General features: G+C 32.8%; 1 protein-coding gene across 1 annotated transcript in view; it reads right to left on the reverse strand.

Moving 5' to 3' along the window:
• LOC126744731 (post-GPI attachment to proteins factor 6) overlaps positions 1–15,321 on the reverse strand; it is an 86,932-nt gene extending 71,611 nt beyond the window's left edge. Inside the window, exon 1 of the mRNA XM_050452263.1 lies at positions 14,949–15,321. Coding sequence (XP_050308220.1) covers positions 14,949–15,162 — 214 coding nt within the window. The 5' untranslated portion in view covers positions 15,163–15,321. The remainder of the gene's footprint in view (positions 1–14,948) is intronic.
• Positions 15,322–24,299: the final 8,978 nt, after the last annotated feature.

Raw genomic sequence — 24,299 nt, forward strand, 5'->3', positions numbered from 1 at the left:
CTAAAAATGGCTGGATGATGTTCCAGAGGTAAGTGAAAGTTTTGTTTGCTTTTTAATTTTTTTTAAGACTAAATTGGGTTTTTAGGTTAAATCATTTTTACGAAGCAAAAACCTTCCTTTAAAAGCCGTTCTCCTGTTAAACATTGCCCCTTCGCATCCACTGGCAGAAGAATTAAAAACTTCTGATGGACACATTTTTCTTGTCTACATGCCCCCAAATGTTACACCATTAATTCAACCATTAGACCAAAATGTTTTGCGAATAACCAAACTATTTTACAGAAAAGGCCTATTAAGTTCAATTGAATTAAAGGGTCAAGGAGTAGCTGAGGCCCTAAAAGTTAACTTTAAGATATGCTATTATGCAATTGCATATGGCCTGGCAAAAAATAGAGCCTTCAGTAATTTCAAAATGTTGGAATATTTTGGGAAAAAATTTGGTGGAGGTTGACCTACCTTTAGCTCGACTAAAAGAGATGTGGGAAAATGATGTTAGAGCAGCTGCAGTTAATGAAATCATTACATTGCCTCAAACAATTGAACAGGTATTATTTAGTGCTAGTTACTTCTTTTAATTTTCGATTTTTGGAAATTAAAAAAAGAAAGTCTGTAATAGTTTTAGAATTTCATTGAGATATGATTGTTTTTAGATTGATTATAATCCCAAAGACATTGAGCAATTGAATATAGACGCAGTGGAGGAAAATCTCGATAGCAATGATTCAGAAGATAGTGACTGTGAGATATTAACTTTTGAAGAAAAAAAAGTTACACATTTGGAGGCTCTTGCAGCCTTGAAAATTGTCACACAATGGGCCAATCAAAACTATGTTGACATAAAGGACATTATTACACTAAAAAGTTTAGAAGAAAAGGTTGTAGTCTTAAACCTGTCGCAAAAAAAAGTGCAAACAAAAATTACATCTTTTTTTAAATAAAACTTTTGTATAATGCTTACAACTGTAATTAAAAAAAAAACATGCTTTATTGTTATTAACAAAGAAAAATTGTTCTAAACAAAGCTACCTTAAATTACTACCACTAAACTTAACCACTACACCCCATACAAACTCGAGTTCCAAAACAAATTTCAGAAAAAAAATACATAAAAAGTAAATTAAATTCCATAATTATCTCCTCAAGTATAAGACAGCAAAGAATTGAAACCATACAAACAAATCAAATAAAATTCAAATACTGTAAACTTACACTTAGGGAAAATTAGAATGTGTCGACGTAGTATTCATCCAGTGAATAGTAACATTTTTTGGTCAAAAGTATTTTCAATTTATGTTTAAAAGTGTCAATACATGTTGCCTCCCTGATTCCACCTGGTAAACGAGTGAAAATTTTGATTCCCTCGTAGAAAATAGATTTGTTAGTTAATGTGGAGGAGGGGATTGGAAGATTTAGATCGTTCACTTGACGCGTTAAGTATCTTGGATTTGGGGTTATAAATTTAAAGCGATTTGCAAAAAGTAAGCAGGCCACTTCCTGAATGTAGAGGGAGAAGACAGTGTGTATGCCCAGCCTAACAAATAATGGGCAACAGGAATCTCTTGGTTTAGCCCCACAGATGTAACGTACAGCACGCTTCTGTAAAACAAGCAGCATTTGTAGAAGGTAGGCAGCTGCATTACCCCAGAAGCAAATGGCATACTTAAGGTAGGATTCAATGAATGAAAAATATACAGATCTTTCAAACTCCATGCCAAGCTTCAGGGTAGCCGCTCTGACTGCAAAACAACCTGCAGACACCTTTTTGCAAGTACCGAGGATATGCTTTTCAAATCGAGTTCTCTGTCAATGAATAAACCCAAAAATTTATTAGTATTATCAAACTGCTAAACTACTGAATTAGAAAAAGGCACGTGGTCTAGAGCACACTTAAAACATAATACAGTAAAACTCCTCTAATTCGAACTTCTTTATCTCGAAATATTCCCTAATTCGAATATTTTATACTACCAAAAAAGGTATCATCAAGTTTATATGATATTTTATCTCTATAAGCTATAAGTCGAATTTCTCTATCTCGAATTTTTCTATAAGTCGAAATAACGTTTAACGCATTGCCGATGGCTAAGTCAAATTTTGGGGGGAAGTACAGACATTTTTCTAGGAAAAAATCTGTTTGTTACATGGATTTGCTATTGCATCATTTTTCCTTTTATTAGTTCAAACGGAAAAAGGCTCTCATCGCGACGTGGCGGTTTTGTGGTTACAGTTTTTTGGTGCGTATGCGAATTAAGACAATTTGTTTTTATTAAAAATAATTATGGCTAAGAGAAATTTAAAGTGCTTACCATTATGTGAGAAATTGAAATTAATTGCTGAAGTGGAAAAAGGTGAAAAGAAAAAGAAGGATATTGCCGAACAGTTTGAGATACCACCCAATACTCTGTCAACGATCCTAAAAAACAAGAATAGACTTTTAGAAAAAAAAGATGATTACGCTTCAAACTGTAAGAGGAGAAGGCTTGAATGAATGACGATTGAATGAAGATATTGATGAAGCAATGCTTAAGTGGGTTACTACGGCACGAAATAAAAATCTCTCTCTATGTGGAACTCTTATAAGAGAAAAAGCTAAGGAGTTTGCAACTGCTTTAGGGCGGGACGATTTTGCAGCTAGCATAGGATGGTTAGATAAGTTTAAGACTAGGCATAACATCGTTCAAATGTCTTTATGTGGTGAAAGTGCTTCTGCAGATTTGGCGTCTTGTGAAGAATGGCAAAAGAATGTATTGCCCACTCTAAGTGGATAAGGATGACATTTTTAATGCTGATGAAACAGGAGTTTTCTTTAAATGTTTACCCAACATTAGCATTTAAAGGACAAAAATGCCATGATGGCAAAAACAGCAAGGAACGAATTACAGTTATGGTTGGAAGTAATATGAGTGGGACTGAAAAGCCTAGGTTGCTAATCATTGGTAAGTCAAAGAATCCACATTGTTTTAAGGGCATTAAATCATTTGCAGTGGACTATGAGTTTAATAAAAAAGCATGGATGACAAGTGAGATTTATGAAAAATGGCTATTAAAGCTTGATAAGAAATTTGCAGCCCAAAGAAGAAAAGTTTTACTATTCGTTGATAATTGTCCTGCACATCCCAAGTCTGTTGAATCTAAGTTAAAAAATATTAAACTTGAATATTTTCCGCCTAACCTTACGTCAATCTTACAACCCATGGATCAAGGAATTATAAAAAATTTGAAGCAACATTATAGGAAGCGGATTGTTATGAAAGTTTTAGCCCATATGGAAGTGGCAACTCCTACAACTGTGACGTTACTTGACGCAATTCAAGATCTTAATAAAACGTGGACTCTGGACGTAAAAGAACAAACCATTGCTAATTGCTTTAGAAAAGCAGGATTTGTTAAAGATAAAGTTCAACAAGATGCTGATAACTGGGACGAGGATGACCTTGTTCCATTATCTGAATTAAAAACCCTGTGGACCTCATACAGAAAACATGAGTGATGTTTCATTTGAAGACTATGTGACGATTGATGATAATGTACAAACAACAGGTTTTCCAACTGATGAAGAGATCCTAGAAAGCGTAATAGAAAATCTTGTTCCAAATAAAAAAGGTAGGCTAGTCTAGATTATGCCTTTTTAGATTGTAAGAATTGTTTTGTATTGTTTCAGACCCTGAAGAAAATGAAGATGATGGCCAAAGCGTAGGTGAGACTGTTCCGACACCTACAATTGACGAGACGATTTCTGCTATTGAAAAGATAAGATGTTTTATTTTATCCAGAGAAAATATTCCATATGAAATACACAATTCTTTAAATTTATTAGAAGATTTTATAGGTAAGGAAAAATGGACCAATTTCACACAAAAAAAAATAACTGACTTCTTTAAAAAAAAATTATAAACATATTGATATGCATACATATTATGTAACACATACAACATACAAAATTTTAGTTTTATATGAAGAAAATACTTTTTTTAGTGCTAATAAACAATAACCCCTTAATTAGGCATTTTTTTCTGTAAGTTGATTTTTCCATAAGTCGAATTTTTTAGTCTGTCCCTTGAAGATTCGAGTTAGAGAAGTTGCACTGTAATTTGGTTTTTTGAGGATTTAGTGACAGCAAGTTTGATTCAAACCAGAGATTTACTGCCTGAAGATCAGTTGCTAATGTTTGCATATTATCTGTGTCTGGGCTATGCCAAAGAAGTATTTCTTTATTTATGTAATAAATAAATACAAACATAAATAAAGTACAATGTAGTTCCCTTTTATTTTAATTTTAGCTATTTTTAATATAATCTCCATAATGTGAACATTTCAGTAATGCGAACTAAGTGAAAATTTTTTGAGTTCACATTAACGCGAGCAACTGTATTTCTGAAAAACTGCATTTAAAAAGTGATGATATTCATAATTAAGTGCTATCAGAAATACTGGTTTGGACATTTTAAATAGGTGTGTAAAAGTTCAAAAAATAATTTTTTCTCTGAGTATAAAACAAAAAGTACCAAATGCAGCATCATTGTTCTCAGAATAGTATTTTCTATCAAAATATGTGGATGAAGAAGAGAGTAAGAGATATTAAGCAAGAAAAGGGGTATAAAGCCGCAAATGTACTGAATGGAAATATATATGTTAAGAAAAGAGAGGGCGATACGCCTATACATATTAGATCAGAACAGGATCTGTAAGTAATTAGAGCTAAAACTATTAATTTATAAGAAAATATTTAGATACATTCACAGAAATCAATGATCTCCTAGAAAACTTTAAGGCTTGTGATACCAATGTTTGTGATAACATTTCTAGTATAAACTTTTTTAATAATAATGAAAGAGATATAAATATAATGCATGTTAACATACGAAGCATTTACCAAAATTTTGACCAGTTCCTTGAAGCTTGTGGAAAGAGCTTTGATGTGCTTGTGATGTCCGAAACACACTTCTTGTATGACTTGAATAACTTTAATATTTTTTAATGGAAGTGCATTAAATAAATGTGATGGATGTGTTACATACATAAAAGAAGAGTATTTATTAGACCATCAGATTTTAGAACATAATTCCTTGAATACCCTGGTTTACCTCAGAGATCATACAGTTAATTAAAAGTAAAGAATCAGCCCACAAGAATTATAAAAGATATAATACAATCTACCATTATGATAAATTTAAAAACATACGAACTACTCTCAAAACAGAAAAAACAAACGCATATAATAACTATGTACGTAATATAGAAACGAATATTTGCAGGGATAGTTCTGAGTTTTGGAGGTACATTCAAATGAGGAAGGGCGATTCTAGAATACCGGGTATTATAAGGGATGGTGCCGCTGAGTTTTCGAATCCACAATCGATAGTTGATGCTTTCGCCAATTTTTTTCAGAGTGTTTACATTGAGTCTGACGCTAACAACTTTACTTCATCTACACTAAAACATTGTCAAAGTGATGTAACTTTAAATTATTTAAATGAGTCTGATATTATTGAAGCCTCCAAAAAACTTAAAAACAAGTCAACTTGCGGTACAGACTTTATTCCGAGCTTCATAGTGAAAGACTGTATTGCGGCATTGGCGAAACCATTGACTTACATTTTTAACCTCTGCATACGCACAGGTATATTTCCTTCTTGCTGGAAGATAGCGCGAGTCATACCAATCTTTAAAAAGGGCGATAAGTCGGAGCTTCGAAATTATAGACCTATATCTATTTTATGCAATTTTTCCAAGCTCTTTGAAATTTGTATTCATAAACAACTGTACAATCAAGTTAAATCTTTCATCTCTATCGATCAGCACGGGTTTGTGGAGCAGAGATCATGTGTCACAAACCTGAGCTGTCTTTCTGAATGTGTGTCAGGCGCTTAATGCTAGAGGTCAGGTAGATGTCCTTTACATGGACTTTCAGAAGGCGTTTGATCAGGTAGATCTCAGAATTTTATTTAAAAAACTGGATTATCTGGGCTGTTCCGCAGGTCTGTTAAGTTTTCTTTCCTCGTATCTCAATGGGCGTAGGCAGTTTGTCGAGATCGACGGCTTTCGTTCTTCTCAATATATAGTGAAATCTGGAGTTCCCCAGGGAGCAAATTTGGGTCCTTTGTTGTTTATATTGTTTATTAACGATCTCGCATCAATCATCTCTTGTTATAAATTGCTTTTTGCCGACGATCTGAAAATTTACACTAAAATTAACTGTTTAGCCGACTGCCAGCATCTTCAAGAAGTATTAAATAGTATTAATAGCTGGTGTCAGAATAACAGACTTTTTCTTAATGTATCAAAATGTTTTCTTGTTTCCTATTGTAGAAATAAAACTTCTATACAATATGATTACCATATACAGAATCTTCCTTTAACAAGATGCCATGAAATCAAGGATTTGGGTGTAACGTTTGATGAAAATTTTGACTTTAAAAGCCACATTCAGAATATTGTACTATCATCATCCAGGTCTTTGGGGTTTATTATTAGAAATTGTCGTAATTTTAACGATACCAGCGTGGTACTATTATTATATCAATCTTTTGTACGCTCAAGACTCGAGTATGCGTCACTTATATGGCATCCAATATATGAAACTGAAATCAAAAACGTTGAATATATACAACGCAGGTTTATAAAGTATTTGCACTATAGGGAAGATGGCGTTTATCCAGCCAGAGGCACTTGCCAAAATGTCATGCTTGGACGGTTCAATATGAAAACCTTACTCGATCGTCGTGTGACAACGGCTATAACTTTCTTATATAAGCTAGTAAACAACAAAATAGACTGCATTTCACTCCTAAATCAGATTCGGTACATTGTCCCAAGGATAAACTCCAGAAATTCTCGCACTTTTTATTGCAACAGAGCATTAAATAATATTTTCAAGAGAGCTCCGATTTTTTACATATGTAATTTGTTTAATACGCTTTGTAACTACAACATAGATCTATTTGTTGATACGCTATCTTCTGTGCTGAGGCTACTCAATCAATAACCTAGTATTACAACCTGTAAGTACCTGTCTAATGCTGTTTGTTATTTAGAAGTGTGGCATAAAGGTTTGTTGAGTTCTTTTTTTTTTATTTTTCTTTTCTTTTTGTTTATTCTTTAAATTAGTATTAACTGTTTTACTTTACTACTTTGTTTTTTTGCATTTAATTTTTATTCTGTTATTATTGTTTTGATTTGTATTTTTTTTTCTGCACTTCCTGTAAGTGGGTGACCGTTGGAAATAAAGACTTATTTATTTATTTATTTATTTATTTAAAATAATTAGAACCACATTAAAAAAGAACAATAGTGAAATGGACATTTTGGCAACATATAGAGGCTTCTCAGTTAGTCGTGATGAATTTATTGATAACCTAGATGCAATACTACAAAGATTGACCAGTCACACTAGAATGCAATTGCTAGTGGGTGACATGAATATCGGACTCAACAAACAAATAACTATTTGACAATGCTTATGGGATATGGGTTTTTAAGCCTTATTAATTAACCTACAAGAAGAGCTGGTGATTCACAGACATGCTTAGATCATTTCTTTATAAAGTGTAAAAGTAGTATATTTAATAAATTAAATTCTGTAATATTAGAACATAAATTAACCGATCATGATCCTATTTTGCTTAATATAAGATTGGAAACTGAATATGAGCCAGTAAATAAACAAAATTCTTTTCAGTTTTTCTTTTATTAATACTATGAAAATTATTATCTTAAATTCCACACAAACAATAGTAATAAAAAATAAAAACAGAAGATTAAAATCATGGATAACGGGAGGGCTTTTAATATCAATTAGAAATAGGGATAAATTAAAAAAGGATTGTATGAGAAATAGACATAACATATTGCTGTTAAATAGGTACAGAACTTTCAGAGATACACTTTCAAAGCTCATTAAATATGCAAAATACACATATTATAAGTTTCAGGCAAAGGAGAACATTAACAACTCTAGGAAGCTATGGAATGTTATTAAAGAAGCTACAAATGACCAAATAAGTAAGGTAGATATAAGCAGTGTCAGTGGGGAGGGTGGAGAAATCACTGATAAAAAACAAATGGCTAATGAATTCAATAAATATTTTAGCAATATAGCTAAAAAAATTGCCAGCAAAATCAAATCAAACACCTTAGATCTAGGCAAAAGGGTAAGTCAGTCATTTTATTTAAATCCAGTTTCAGAGAAAGATATCAATATGCAAATTACTGATTTAAAAAAAGGGGTTAAATTAGTTTTAATTTAAATTAGTTATTGAAACCATTAACTCATATCGCGAACATTATTTTCAGTACGGGAACCTTCCCGGAAATACTAAAAACAACCACTATTTTACCACTTTATAAACAAGGAGATAGAAAAGAATTAAGTAACTACAGGCCAATAGCTTTGACAAGCACAATAAGTAAAATTGTGGAGAAATGTTTTAAAAAACAGTTGACAGACTTTCTAGAAAAATATCAGTTATTAAATGAAAATCAATTTGGATTCCGGGAGGGCTTGAGTACTGAAAATGCAATGTGTAGAGTTACAGAAAAAATAGTAACAAGTCTGGATCAAGGCAAAAAAGTTATTGGTGTGTTTCTTGACCTACAAAAGGCGTTTGATACTGTGGAGCATCGTATTCTGCTTGGAAGATTGGATAATATCCGTAATTGCCACACGAGGTGGTGGAGTTCTCTGTGGAGTTTCTAAAAACATTGTGTCTGAAAAAATTAGTTTGTCTGATTTTTGCAACAGTATTGCGCCCTCTATCGATGTTGTTGGCTGTAAATTTACTATTAGGTTACAGATATTTTACATGATTGTTTTGTACATCCCACCATCTATCACATCTGTAATTTTCGAGCAATTTCTGGATCAGTTTACACTTTTAATATCAAAGCTAAACCATAATGTAATAATAGTGGGCGATTTTAACGTGTCTGATTTCTCTATTAACTCACCTACAGGTAATTATGTTAGTCAGAAGTCTATTGCTGTGAATAATTTTGCTAACACTTTTAATCTTGTTCAGTGTAATCACATCCTAAACTATAATAACAGACTATTGGATCTTGTTTTATCTAACTTCACCTGTACTGTTTCGCGTAGTGACGTGCCTTTTGTCTTGGAGGATTTGCATCACCCTGCACTGGAAATTGATTTTACCGTCTCAGGTCAACGTGTCCATAATTTTCAGCTTAATAAAAACTTATCTCATTCTTTTAATTTTAGAAAGGCCAACTTCCATCTCCTTTATGACTCGATCCTTGAAGCTGACTGGTCTACTGTGTATTTATCCTCTAACGTTAATGATGCATGTGGAGCCTTATATGATATATTGAATGGCATATTTGCCGCACACATTCCTCTTAAGCAGCAACGTAAAAGAAGATTTCCAAATTATTATTCTCGAGAATTGATTAGGAACATTTATAGGAAAGAAAAGGCTTTCAAGGACTTTAAAATGTACAATTCTCCATTCTTTCAAAATAAATTCCATTCTCTTAGACGCCTTATCAAACTACAAATACGCAATGAATATAAGTTGTATATATCAAACACCGAAAGGAATATTTCTTTGGACCCATCTAGCTTTTGGAATTTTATTGGTTCTAAGAAGGCTGGCACCAGGATTCCTGGTATGATGAGGCTACCCGATGACGTGGTAATTAAAGACCCACAAGACATAGTTGATGCTTTTGCACTGTTCTTTGGTGAGGCATTTATACAATCAAATTTCATTAACCATTCATCGACGTCTGATAATGTGCCCCACTTTGACATTGCCAACGTTGATGCTTCCCAGATTATTTTGGTCAGTAAAAAACTCAAAAATAAGTTAACATCTGGTGTAGACGGTGTGCCTAGCTTCTTGGTTAAAGATTGCATTGGTGTCCTGGCAGATCCGCTGACCTACATTTTCAACTTAATACTGTCAACAGAACAAATCCCTGAAATTTGGAAGACTGCTAAAATAATACCTATTTTAAAAGCTGGGGACTCTGATTTAATCGTGAACTACAGGCTAATCTCATTACTCTGTAACTTCTCAAAACTTTTCGTAATTATCCTGAATCGGTCGCTATTTAGTCACGCAAAAGAACTCATCTCTGTAGACCAGCATGGATTTTTTAGCGGGCGATCTTGTGTTACTAACTTATTCTGTCTGTCTAGCCACATCTGTGAATCACTTGATGTTAATACTCAAGTCGATGTTATTTATACCGACTTCCAAAAAGCCTTTGATCAGATAGATCACTATATTTTGCTGCATAAATTAACTCAGTATGGTTTTTCAGGGAGATTATTTAATTTATTTCATTCCTACTTGATTGGTAGATCTCAATATGTTGAATATGAGGGCTTTAAATCGAAACTTTTTAACGTAACGTCGGGTGTGCCACAGGGCTCGAACCACTGGGTCCGCTCCTGTTTAGTTTTTTTATAAATGACTTGATTGAGTCACTCACTTGTCATAGGCTGGCTTTTGCCGATGATTTGAAGCTATATTTAAATGTATATGGTTTGGAGGATTGTGTTTTTCTTCAGAACTGTCTAAATACATTGGAGGTATGGTGCGCTGTTAACAGGTTAGGCTTGAATGCGGCTAAGTGTAGTGTGGTCAGTTACTCTAGATCAAAAACACCCTTAAATTTTAATTACTTTATTAATGATACTATTTTGAGTAGATTAGAGCAAATTACTGATCTTGGTATAACCTTTGACTCTGAATTTACATTCGTTCCACACTTCAATAACATAGTCAAGTCAGCCCTGAGAAGGCTTGGGTTCATAATTAGAAGTTCTCAGAGTTTTACTTTGGAGTCTACATTAAAACTGCTTTTCTGTTGCTTTGTGAGATCAAAACTGGAGTTTGGCTGCATTATATGGAACCCGCTCTATCAGAATCATGTTGGTCTCCTTGAATCTGTTCAGCGTAGATTTGCTAAGTTTTTGGCCTTCAGGCAGGATGGCATATATCCGGTAAGAGGGTTTGATCATCGGCAACTATTGGAACGCTTCAATCTACATCCATTACAACTCAGAAGAATGATCTTCTCTGTAAAATTCCTGCATGGGTTACTGAATGGATTCATTGATAGTCCTGTACTTCTTTCCGGTGTACGTTTCATGGTGCCTAGGCTTAATGCTAGACATCCCCTAACATTCTTTCTGCCAAGGCCTCATACTAACATCCTGTTGAAATCGCCACTATATACAATATGCGCTATATTTAATCGGATCTGTCACATGTGCGATATAAATTTCTCTCCGGTTCATGTGATTGTCGATATCTTGGTGGATCATTACTCTTGGGATTAAGACCCATGTGTTTAAGTTATAGTTAGTAGGTATATTGCAGTTAATTTAATTTAATTTAATTTTGTTGAATATGTGATTATCTTGTTAAACTTTTATAATTGGGTTTTTATATCATATTAATAGTTATTTGTTCTAATTCTTTGGATAACTTTTGAGAATATGACTTTACTTTACTCTTTTTCTTTTCTTTTCATTCTTTTAGGTTTGTTTGTGTGTGTTTTTTTTAACTATATTTTTCATTGTTTTGCAACTGTTCCCTGTTATTGGGCAAGTTGCCTGTTGGAAATAAAGGCTTATTATTATTATTATAATATTGCCATTAGAGGGGTTCCAAATAATCTAATAAAATCTTATTTAACTAAAAGGTTGCAGGAAATAAACATATCAGGACAACATAGCCATGAATCCATGGTAGAGTGCGGTGTTCCTCAGGGTACTGATTTATGGATACTGGCATTTTATCAGTTATAAATGAGGGTTTTGTATACTGCTTTGCTGATGACACTTCAATTATAATATGTGGGGAAACCTGGGAAATTGCTAAGAAAAATGCTGAAATAGCGATGAAAAAAATTAAAGATTGGCTGGATAATAGCATGCTTTCATTAAATGTTGATAAAACCAAATTCGTTACCTTTTCAATTTTAAGTTCATATCTACCTAACTATCAACAAATAAAATTGCATGAATCACAGTGCATGATAACTATTAACTGTAAATGTGAGAAAACAATAGGGAGAAAAACCAGTTTAAAATACTTGGGAATTATCATCGACCAAAATTTGTCATGGAAAGAACAAGTTAAAAGCGTAGCTGATAAAATTAGAAAACTGATCTTTAAATTTTATGAGCTAAGAAACGTATTAGATTTTAAAACACTAAAAACAGTTTACTTTTCACTAGTTGAATCAATAATATGTTATGGGCTTGTGATATGGGGGAGTGCGGGTGTGACTATTTTGGAGAAGCTCATTATAGCACAGAAATGGATCATTAAGGTAATGCTTTTTAAAACTAAAAGATACCCTACAAATCTAGTTTACAAAGACAGCAATTTGCTAAACATAAAACAGCTTTTCATTAAGTCAGTTATAAGAATCATGCTAAAAACAGATTTTTATAAAAGAAGTATATCTCATGGTTGCAATACTAGATTGGCTTCTCAGAATAATGTTTGCCTACAGAATCCTAGACTTACAATTTGTCAAAATCATGTTTGCTGTATTGGTCCAAAAATTTATAATAGTCTACCTCAAGAATTTAAAAATAAATCATATAAAAATGTCAAAAAAAAATTGGTAAATGGATAGTAATTATGAAACTAATTATCTAATATAAAAAAAAATATTTGGTATTAATAGTTATATTTTAGGTAAGTTTCTTTTTAGTATAATCTATAATATAAAAAGTATTTGTTACAATAATTAAAATTTAGTGAGTAAAGTATTTCTAAAATTTGCATTTTTGTTAGGTAAATATTTTATAATGATTTAAACCTCAGTAATAGTAATTAATAAACATTGTTAGGCGCACACACAGTATGAAATTACCATTGTGCATTGAATTAGGGCAATAGGTAGTTATGAAAAGAACAAAATATAAATAATTAGGAAGATTATATATATTAGAAGATGATATACATTACATATATTATATAATTGTTAAACATTTATAAGTTTATAACATTGTTAACTTTGTATACTATTGCTAAATAAATAAATAAATAATAAATAAATAAATGTAATGATATACCAAGTGTCCCATTTAAAAAAAGAAAGTTAGTGTCACTTCTAGTTAAACAAGAAGTGGATATTTCAAAAGATGCTCATATACCAGTTCAATTGATATACCAAATTTTAGTTTTTTATCTTGAAAAGTAAAAAAGTTATAGGTATTCCCTTTTTCCTGTGTTATCCGGTATATACAGTTGTGGTCACATAAATAGCACACTTAGCCTTTTCATATATTACTTACAAAAAACAAATTCCTGACTGATAAGAAAATATTTAAGCAGTTAATCTCCTCCTAATATGCAAGACTTCATGTTTATTTTAAAAATATATGCACATACAGAATTTCATTCCAATATTAACGTTTTAAGGCTGGACACATAAATAGCACACCTTTCATTCTTATTAAATATATCGAGTGTTAATTAGTAAGTATTATTTTAACTTTTAAATTTTTGAATATTGTCAAGAGTAGTTTTGTTTTTAGTGGGTAGAAAGAAACATTGTGGACCAGAGAGGAGAGCTCTTATTATAGAAAAGAAAAATCAAGGCTTTTCTATTTCTGCTATAGCAAAAGATTTAAATTGCTCTAGGAAAATGGTTTATAATGCTCTGGCTCTCTATGAGACCACTCAAAGCACAATGAACAAGAAAAGATTAACAAGGCCTCGAACAATCCATTTTTAAGTTCCGCCCAAATAAAACATGAAATAGCAGACCAATATGGCGTCAATATTTCTGCAAGAACAATAAGAAGAAGATTATGTGAAAAAGATCTCAAAGGTTGTGTAGCTAGGAAAAAACCACTTGTTTCAAAAAGAAATATTAAAAAAAGATTGGCATTTGCTAAACAACATATAAATAAGGACATTAATTTTTGGAAAACCATATTATGGAGCGATGAAACCAAGATTAATAGATTTGGAAATGATGGAAAATGCTATGTTACGTCCTCCCAATCGTGCCTTAAACCCTAGGTACACAATTAAAACTGTTAAGCATGGAGGAGGATCAATTATGATATGGGGAGCAATGTCATGGCATGGTGTTGGACCTATTCATCGTATAGAGGGAATAATGGACCAATATAAGTATAGGGAGATTTTGCAGAATGTTATGGAACCATACATGGAGCATTTTATGCCAATTACATGTAAGTTCATGCACGATAATGATCCAAAACATTCTGCAAAATCAATAAAACGATGGTTTACTAAAAATGTGGTAGATGTTTTGGAATGGTCTCCACAAAGCCCAGACCTGAACCCTCTGGAAAATTTGTGGGATCATGATAAAACCAAAATTAAGGTATTAAATCCCTCAAATCTGGATGAACTATGGCAAAACTGCCAAGAGGCTTGGAACAGTATTCCGGCAAGCGTGTGTGCAAAATTGGTGGAGTCAATACCCAAGCGATTAAGTGAAGTTATAAAAAATAAAGGATACCCAACAAAATATTAAATTGGTTTTGGTGAAAGTAAATATTTTTTAAGTGTGCTATTTAAATGGCCAGCATTTCTTTAGTTTTTTTGTTATGTTTCTTATATATTTAAAATACTCTTTTAATTTTAATTAAATACAACTCTTTGTAGAACATCTAAGCTAAATATATTATAAAAAAAATAGAAAATGGTATTTAATATTTTTTATCGCAATTTAGAAAAGTGTGCTATTTATATGACCATAACTGTATATAATGCATAATTTTTTAATTACCCTAGGTATATTTCTCCCTAGTTTGCTCTCTCTTTCTTTTACTCTTTCTCATTTTTGTAAAATAAATAATACTGCACATACAGATGTCTCACATCTGGATGCTTGATTGTATAATTGGTGTATGACATTTATTTGCACAGTTTATCTTAGTACAATAAAAAAAAACTTCAGTAGCAAATAAGTAATTGACTTACCAAATATTGATAGATCCTCTTCAGAACCAACAAATGCAAATGAAGCAAACCCAGTATCCTCGGGGATGGTTGCATGAAAAATTACAGAGCTGGAGAACAGGTCATATCTTCTTAGAGATGAAGAACGACTTTTTGCAATAAGCTGCAAGTCCTCCTCTTGACTAAAAACTGAGCTAAAACCGAAAAAAATAAAAATGTATCCGGTCATGCCCATTTCAGATGGCACTCGTTTCCTGCCAATTATATCAGTTCATCTCTCCTGGGCGGACATTATTTGACTAAATGGAAAAATGACTCCCCAGTCCCCAATTATTCAATTTCATATCGATTCGGGTAAATTTGTTTTCATCAAGATATGAATAATTTTCTAACCTCTAAAATTTGATTGTAAATAAGGGAGTGTCTAAAGTAAAACTTCTATTAATTGTCCGGTCTGTGGAATACAGGGTTGGGTAAGTAGCAAATTGTACATTTGCGACGGCATTTACGACTGTCGCAAATGTATATTACGACGCGTTCAAAAAATTTAATTTATTACCTACATTTGCGACAATATGTAACAAATTCAATGAAAGAAAACATTGAAACTATTGAAAGTGAAAATCTCAAGGATTTAAAATCAATAAAACACAGTTTTTTAAGAAAAAAAAATTGTTTTAATTCTGGACAGGATAGACATCTTATAATAATATAACTAAGACACGTTTATTATAATAATAATAAATAAATAAATAATATCTTTATTTAGCAAGAAGCTACATTCAATAAAAACATAGGTGAAAAATAAACTAAAAGTGTAAATTGGCTATAACTGTATCAGGACACTCCGGTTTGTCCATGGATGGTCTCGGTAATCCAGAAACAGCATCCCGGTTCCAGAAATATCCTGTCAGAGGTAGACCATAAATTAAAACTAGACTTAACCTAAACATTATTTCCTTGCCCTACTTATTAAAAGCACAGTTAATTATTGTTTGCCTTATAGTAATAAAAATAATGTCGACTCAGGTTGATCGAGTCGGTTCGGTTGCAATCAGCCGATGACACACATTTGGAACTTGGTTGACCTCGCCGACTAGACACATTGGTCCCCCCGTGTAATACTTAGAAAGGCTTCGGTAGTTCCAAGAAGCTGTAACCAGTATCCCGGTTGGCCCAAAAATACCCAGTCAACAGATAAACCAACAATCAAGATGATGATTGGAGCGGAAACAATGCATACTATAGTAAAACTTAATAAACTACATAATTAAAATAAAATAATAAAATAACAAACACAATTTTACTTATTCATAATAAATTTTCTCAAGAGCCCTCTGAATTGATTTAAAGTAATACAATTTTTGATGTTAGCAGGCAAGTTGTTAAATAGTATTAAACCTTTGTATAGAACTGAATTATGCATTTGGGTTGTGTTACATCTGTCGACTAGTATGAAGTCTATACGATTTCTCGTATTATAGTTATGTATATCTCCAAAAACTCTTAATTTATTACAAATATAATCGGGGAGCATCTGATGTTTTAATTTAAAAATAAACAAATAAACGTTATACAAAATTCTTTGATGTACAGACAACATATCTAGGACACCCAACATAGAGATAACAGGCGTGTAACGATTACAATTTAGAATCAGTCTCATAGCTCTATTTTGAATTCTTTCCAGTTGGTCAATTCTATACTGTGGCAAGTTAAACAATAATGTTGAACAGAACTGTAAATGAGGAAGAGCAATGGCGTTGTAAAGTTTTAATTTGATGTACATTGACAAATTTTTTCCAATTCTTGTGATAAATCCAACTTTTTTTGAAAATTTTCTCATTACATAATCTGCATGAGCATGGAAATTCAGATTGGCATCGAAAATTGTTCCCAAATATTTAATTTCTTTGTCGTACAAAATACTTTCCCCATTCACAGAAATCTGTACATTGCCCATGTCTATAGAACTTATTCTAGATCTCTTGCCAAATATACAAAACTTGGATTTACTTGCATTTAAACTTAGTTTATTTCTACAGAGCCAGATGAATAAGTTATTGAGTTCAACGTTCATGACCTGTTGCAGTTGATGAATGTCTTTACCCACCACATATAACATTGTATCGTCCGCAAACAACACCACATTACACCCCCGCACTACCTCCACCATATCGTTAACATACAATAAAAATAGCAAGGGGCCCAAGACCGTTCCCTGCGGTACACCATGCTTTACATTAACACTTTCAGATGAACTATTTTTGTACATGACTCGCTGAACTCTACCACTTAGATAAGATTGAAACCACTTCAATACATTATTTTTAAGGCCTAACCGTTCTAAATTCCTAATTAACATTTCTCTACTCACGGTTTCAAACGCTCTCTTAAAATCCAAAAATACAGCAAGTACTAGATTATCAAGGGTCTTGAGAAAATTATCAACTATATTAATAATGACAGACTCACATGAATGATTCTCACGGAACCCCGATTGGTTAGGCACAACTATTTTATTTATATTACAATGTTCGAGTAGCTGTTCCTTAACACATACTTCAAGGAGCTTCTCATAAATAGGTACGGTGTTAATTGGCCGAAATTCATTACACAATTTAGTGTTTTGCACTTTTGGAACAGAAACAACAGTAGAAAGTTTCCAGGCTTGCGGGAAAATCCCAGTACTTAGGGATGTATTGATAATATCCAGAAGACGATCACCCACAACATAAGCAACATCGCAAAGAACCTGCTTGGAGATGCCACTCTCCCCACCACCAACGTTTTTTAGATTTTTAAGTATTTCCTTCATTTTAGTCATCGAAACTTTATTAAATTGTGTCAAGGTTTTCTGGACTGAAGGTGGTTCAATGAAATATGTTTGGCCATTTGCTGCTGGTGGAATATCTGCAAGAATAAGATCAATACTATTCACGAAATAATTATTAAATCTATGTGCAATATCATCCTCCTGTGTAATGATTTCATTTTCAAACTTTACTTCATTATGCATGTTTTGGTTTTTTCCTGGCAAAAGCGTCTTCAGATTTTTCCAGAGTTCTTTTTGATTATTTTTATTTAGATCTATGGTATTCGCAAAAAATCTATCCTTTTCTACTCTTATCTTGCTTACTATATTATTTCTTATAGCTTTATATTCATTCCAAACGTTGTCGTTGTTTTCTATGGCAGCCCTTTTATATAATCGATCCCTTTCCTGCATTTGCTCCCTTATATCTTGAGTTATCCATTTTTTATCGGCATATTTCTGTTTTTGCACAATTTTAATCCTTGGGCACATACTGTCAAGAATTGTTCTAATATCTCTGACAAAAGTATTAGCTAGTAAGTCAACATCTGAACTATTTCTATTCCAATTGCATGTAAGCAGTTCTTCCTGAAGTTTATGGCATTTGTAGGTCTTAAAAGACCTAGTATAACTTACTACATCCATTGGCTGTTCCTTCGATTGATCCATAGAAATTGATATAATAGAATGGTCACTAATTTTAGGAGTTTGATGGACTTTATGCGAGAGAGATTTGTCATTTGAAATTAAATAATCGATCAGAGTCTGACTTCTTTGGACTATTCTAGTTGGAGTCTTAATTATTTGACTAAACCCATTGGTATAAATGATACTTAATAATTTGTTACTATAAAAATTGTTTTTTAATAAATCAAAATTAAAATCCCCAAGGATAATGTTGGTGCCATTAAATCCACTAACTTGCTCTAAATATCCCCCAAAAAACTCTATAAATTTGGCATCTTGTTTCTGAGGCGAATGGTACAGAACAGAGCACAAATATTTACCTCCACCCATAGATAGCTCAAAAGACAACAGCCAGACATAATCATCAATAGACAATACAGACCCCACCTTATATCTAATATCGTTTCTAATAAGGGCCAAGACCCCAAGATAATAAGGTATTAATATTAATATTGATCTGAAACATTGCTGTCCTTAAGCTTAAGGGAATAATAAACTGAAACCAACTTGCTTGATTTTTCAAAGGACAAAAGACCAGTTAGAAAACAATCTCTCCAACTGAGCTGATGAAGCTGGAATACTTAGTAACTTTTGTGCCAAAGTTGAAAGAGCTTCATATTTTGTTTCTACTAAACCCCAAAATGTTGAAACAGAAATGTTTTGTGCCTTCTTTTTTAGGGTGTCAAAAATACCCTCATTTCTGATAAAAGCATTAAGACCGTCCAAGCTCTCTTCGGAGTCCAAACTATTAATAAGGAAATCCTGAACCATTTGTTTCTGTTCTTTGCTTAACAAATTTCCTCTATAATTGGGGTGTAAATAGTTTACTGCCAAGCTATATATGTTTAAAGCCATATTCGTTCGTGACTTTACACATCTTTTAATCTTCTCATTGTAACTTTCTGATTCCTTAACTTGATTGTTCAATTTAAACCACTCCTCTGTGGAATCTGCAATGGAAGTAGATTTATTTTGACATGTGTTAATGATTTTGCAAATTGGATCTAGCAAAGCTACTGTTGCTTTTACGGATTCTATAAATTCTTCATTGTAAAGATAACATGTAACTTCAGCCTTAATTTTAGTATGTTCTTCAGCTGCGACTTGTTTCATGATCCGTAAGTTTTTCAGCAAGGAATCACAAGAATCACGATGAGAGCACCAACGTGTCCCAACAGGTAAGACTATTTTTAAACCCCCTCTCTGTAAAATCTTGTTTTCTAAAGTTGTGTGCTTAAATTTTTTTACCACCATCATAGTCATAGAGTCACAGTTTTCATGACGTCATGATCTACTATGTCCTTAACAAGGAGATTACCTGTATGACTGCTGCAAGTGCTATGCCATAAATTTATAAGGTGACCCATTTTTACCATATTCGAAGCATTATCAGAGACTACGGCGTAAATTTCACAGTTGTATGCTGATTTTGCCGTTTCAAGAGCGTTATTGCAGACTTCTGCAAGTGCTTCACCCGTTTCCTTGGCTGTTGAAAAGTCATAAGATTCAAGAAACACACTTTCACCATTAAGAGTTTGTAGCATTGTTACTACATTGTTTGTATTATTTGATGAGTTTTTCCAACCATCTATAAGTAATGTGGCTGATTTCTTTAAACTGTTTTTATTGTTTATTAACACGTGCTCATGGACTTTATCCAAAAGGGTAGAAGATAAGGTCTTTCTTGTAGGCGGATTGTATGCCGGACGTAAAAGTTTTAAAAAATTCTTGAAATGGTCACTTTCCACAACACTGAACGGAATATTACACCCAAAAAAAATTTTGCCAAAGATATATTTGCCTCTTCTTTTTCTTTTTGATTCATTTTGTCAACAAAGGAACTTAGGTTTTTTGTTTTTTTTTCCTTCTTTTGCCTGCTGTTATTTTTATTTCCATTAATTAACTTAGACGATCTTGATATGTCAGTCCTCGATGATGAGGATGCAGTGGAAATGGAAGCTGCGAAATTGATGGGAAAATTGCGACCTTGGCGCTCCTCTTTGGCATATCCATGTTCCAATAGCTGATTTTGATTGGCCAACGACTCATCAACCTCTGATGATGATATCGGTAGTGGCGATGATACAGGGGATGGAATTATCTCCAGGTTTTCCTGTAAAAATTAATAAATCTATTAGGTAATTCTAAAAATTAATAAATAAAATAAAAGTTACTAGGCGGGGCTGATACCTTTTAAAATAGCAAAAAATGTAAAAAAACATAGTAGGATGAAACATGTTAGAACAGGAAGAGAATATAGTAAAATTTAAAAGGAAAATAAATTACGGGCGATCTGAGGTCGGGAAGGGGCAGAGGGGTGAGTTTTTGAGGTTAGAAACAATTTAACTTAATTTCCGCCAAAACTACAAGTGCGATAGAAAAAAGTTAAATAGCAAAGTTGTAGATAATAATAAGGTCTACAAATTTTGTTTTTACACTTTTTTCACATAACCTCAAAATTTACGTAAAAAAAGCAAAAAACCAAGTTTTTGGTTTTTTATGTTTATCTTTTACAAAAAATGTGTTTTTTTCACGAAATTTTGAGAGAATCTACCTTTTTATGTCCCAAATACACTGTAATTTTCTTGATTAATAATGTACATTTGTTTCACTTTATTTTGACTTATATCGAAAAAGCAGCCTAATTTTCAATCAAAAATTCACCCCCACCCCCTTCCCGACGTCCGATCGCCCGTAATTTATTTTTCCTTTAATATTTGTAATATTCTCTTCGTTTTACAATGGGTTTCATCCTACTATAATTTTGTTTGGTTTCAAAAATTATCGATCCTGGTCTATACATAAATACAAGTAAAAAAAAAGTTTTAATAACATTTTTATCAATTGAAAAGTATGTAGGTACTTACAATATCTAAAACTCTATATGAAGATTGGGGAGGAGGGGCACTTGTGTTTACTTCAACTTCCATAACCACTTCTTGGGGCACTTCTTGAGTTTCATCGTCAGAAGTTATTCCAGTAGACGCAGCAGTAGAATTCATTTCCCTGTTAAGTGGTCTAACCCGTCTAACTGGCCTATCGATGGGTGTCATTACATTTTCAGACCTCACACTATCATCTGACGATAATGATATGGCTTCACCTTCTTTAGAATCAATACTACTGCTCTTGCGAAAACATCTTTTTCTGTAAATAACAGTAATAACACAATAATGACTTATTTAGAAAAGAGGTTTTAAACTATTCTATTATGTTATAGCGTAGGCAAAAAAATCCCAAATTTTAATATAAAGATAGGCACTATATTTATAGTAAAAGAGTTTTACTTACCTATGTGTACGAAGGCGAGATATTGCTGTATTTTTTAGAATATGGTTGCACGTGTCACACTTAGCTCCCATTCTTCCATTGTCCAAATGTAATGATTCAAATCCGAGTTCCTTGTATAAATTGTGGGGCTTTCTGCCCTTTTCAGAGTTTGCGGTATCGGTATTCATCATGGTATCAACTGTGGTACCAACAGGGGTACAATTACAACACTAGGGAATTAAATTATCACGAAAAATCGAACGAAAAACAAACAGCTTAGCTCTAAAAACCGTTAAAAATGAATTTAAACGATGTAAACAACTAGTTTCATAACCCTTAATTTAGAAGCAGATTTTGCGACATTTTTAATTTGCGACAAATTTCAATTTACTACATTTGCGACGTCGTAAATGTAACAATGTAGTAAATTTATTTTTGCCGCGTAATACCTTAGCCGATCGATAGTTCTAGCCTGGACACTTATCCCCGCTTCCATCGATACCTCACAACAGAAGCCGAAATCATGCGAGGCGACGACCGCATCGCGATGGCAAAAATTCCGCGCTGGGGCACATATTTTGCGTTTATTCGAAATAATATTTTACTGCAGTTATTATTGTAGTTTATAGTAAGATTACGCATTTAAAATTTTAAACTACCAAACTATGTATATTGATACTCGCTTTGAGTTTTAAAAAGAATAAAAATTCGGTATTTAAATTAGGTGGGTAAATTAACAATTTTATTTTTAACTTACATTTTACAATCTGCATTTTATTTAGAATAATGCCTACCTCTTGCTGCATTCCTGTTTAAGCTCAGAAAAAATTAAAATGGATTTAAAATTTTTTTTTTTGGTTTTTTTTTATTATCTTCGGAATCATTCAAATTTTCGATTTTTTAAATAAGCAACAAAAATTTGGCTTAGGTACCTACCTAATTTTGTTTTCGGCATTAACATTTTTACGAAAAAGTAATACAGCAATGCAAAAACTTTCCCATAGCAACCAAGATAACCCACAAAAGTGTCAAGAATAAGTTTTTAAAAATTTGTTTTTTTTTTCGATAATCTTCAAAGCCACATAAAATATAATATATATATATATATATATGGCATATTCTTTTACAAGTAAATAATGTGCAACTTTGGGGTAAATTATCCATTTTCGTATTTTGAGGGTAGACGAATTTGAAACACCGTTTATGTATATTTTTCCAATAAAATAAATAATAAAAATATTTAAAACATTTATCATATACCTAAAAATACGTAATAATAAAAAAAATATATTATCTTGTAAAATTTAAAATATTAGGTCTCGCGGTATCTCCACTTAGTCGTTCCACTGTACGGCGTGCGCCACCAAATCTCGGCTTCAATTTTGACGCCACGAAACCAGTGTCACGGCTAGAACCAATAACACCTCTACAAAAGGACAAAGCGCTCCAAAAAATTTTGCTCGTGACGTCACGCATTTGGGCCATGCACTTCGGGTTGATTTTCGGGTGAATTCAGCTGTTGACGCTGCCGTTGTTCGTCCACGGAAGGCTGCCTGCAACGCTGCCAGACTTTGAAGATTGCCGTGAACGTTAGGATGACCTATTACTATCTTAAAATAATCAAAGCTATATCTTTAACTGCCCTTACTTTACAATTTAGTTAAAAAAAAGAGTGCATCCTTATTTCTCTTTTTATAATTTAAACTTCCATTTTTTCAAATTTTATCATTTATCTAATACCTTGCTACTTGCCAATAGGAGTTCTTTCTTTAGATCCGACAACGGCGCATCTACTAGTTGTGCCACCTGATGAAACGAGAGGTTAGGTTGTTTATATTTATGTTCTGTGGTTGCCGGTGTTTCTGACGAGATCCGCAGTAAACATTAGCTAATTTTTGTGTTTTTTTCTAAAATCGGAACTGTTTATTTCCGCGAAACGTGTATGTTATATTTATGTAAACTTTTCGCGTACTTTGAAATCGCAAAATCGTATTTTCGGACTAGAAAAATCCTCGGAGAAACCGGTTCTCCGGCGCACCGGCCGGGCGACGCCGCGGTTTTATTTGTTTATATCAGATTTTAATACTTTAGTTCGTGTTTAATTTAATGTTTTTCTCTTATCTCTCCCTCGGCTTGTAGTTAATACCAGAGTTTAAATATGCCTCAAAAGTGTTGTGTTCCGGGTTGTAACGGAAACTATAAAAACGGACCTAAAGTGCATGTCTTCGGTTTTCTTAAGGATATAAATCTAAGGCGAAAATGGGTAAAAGCCATAAACAGAGATGACTTTGAGCCCACAAACAACACCAAAGTATGTGAAGCTCATTTTCCTGAAGGTAGTATAATAAAGAGTACTTAAGTTCAAGATGCCAACACAGGTAAAATTTGTACAAAATAATTACTAAAACCACGGCTAAAAGAAGACTGTACACCATCTATTTTTTTAAATTGCCCTAGTTATTTGTCAAAAACTATAAAAATACTGCCAAGTAAAGATGAAAGGTTTAAAAATATTGACTAGTTGAATTTAGCAAAAGCCCTTGAATTAAGCAAAATTGACTTTGGCGAGCATGAGAAACAAAATAATTTTGACAGTTTTG

This window comes from Anthonomus grandis, chromosome 14, assembly GCF_022605725.1.
Source record: "Anthonomus grandis grandis chromosome 14, icAntGran1.3, whole genome shotgun sequence".
NCBI classification, from domain to species: domain Eukaryota; kingdom Metazoa; phylum Arthropoda; class Insecta; order Coleoptera; family Curculionidae; genus Anthonomus; species Anthonomus grandis.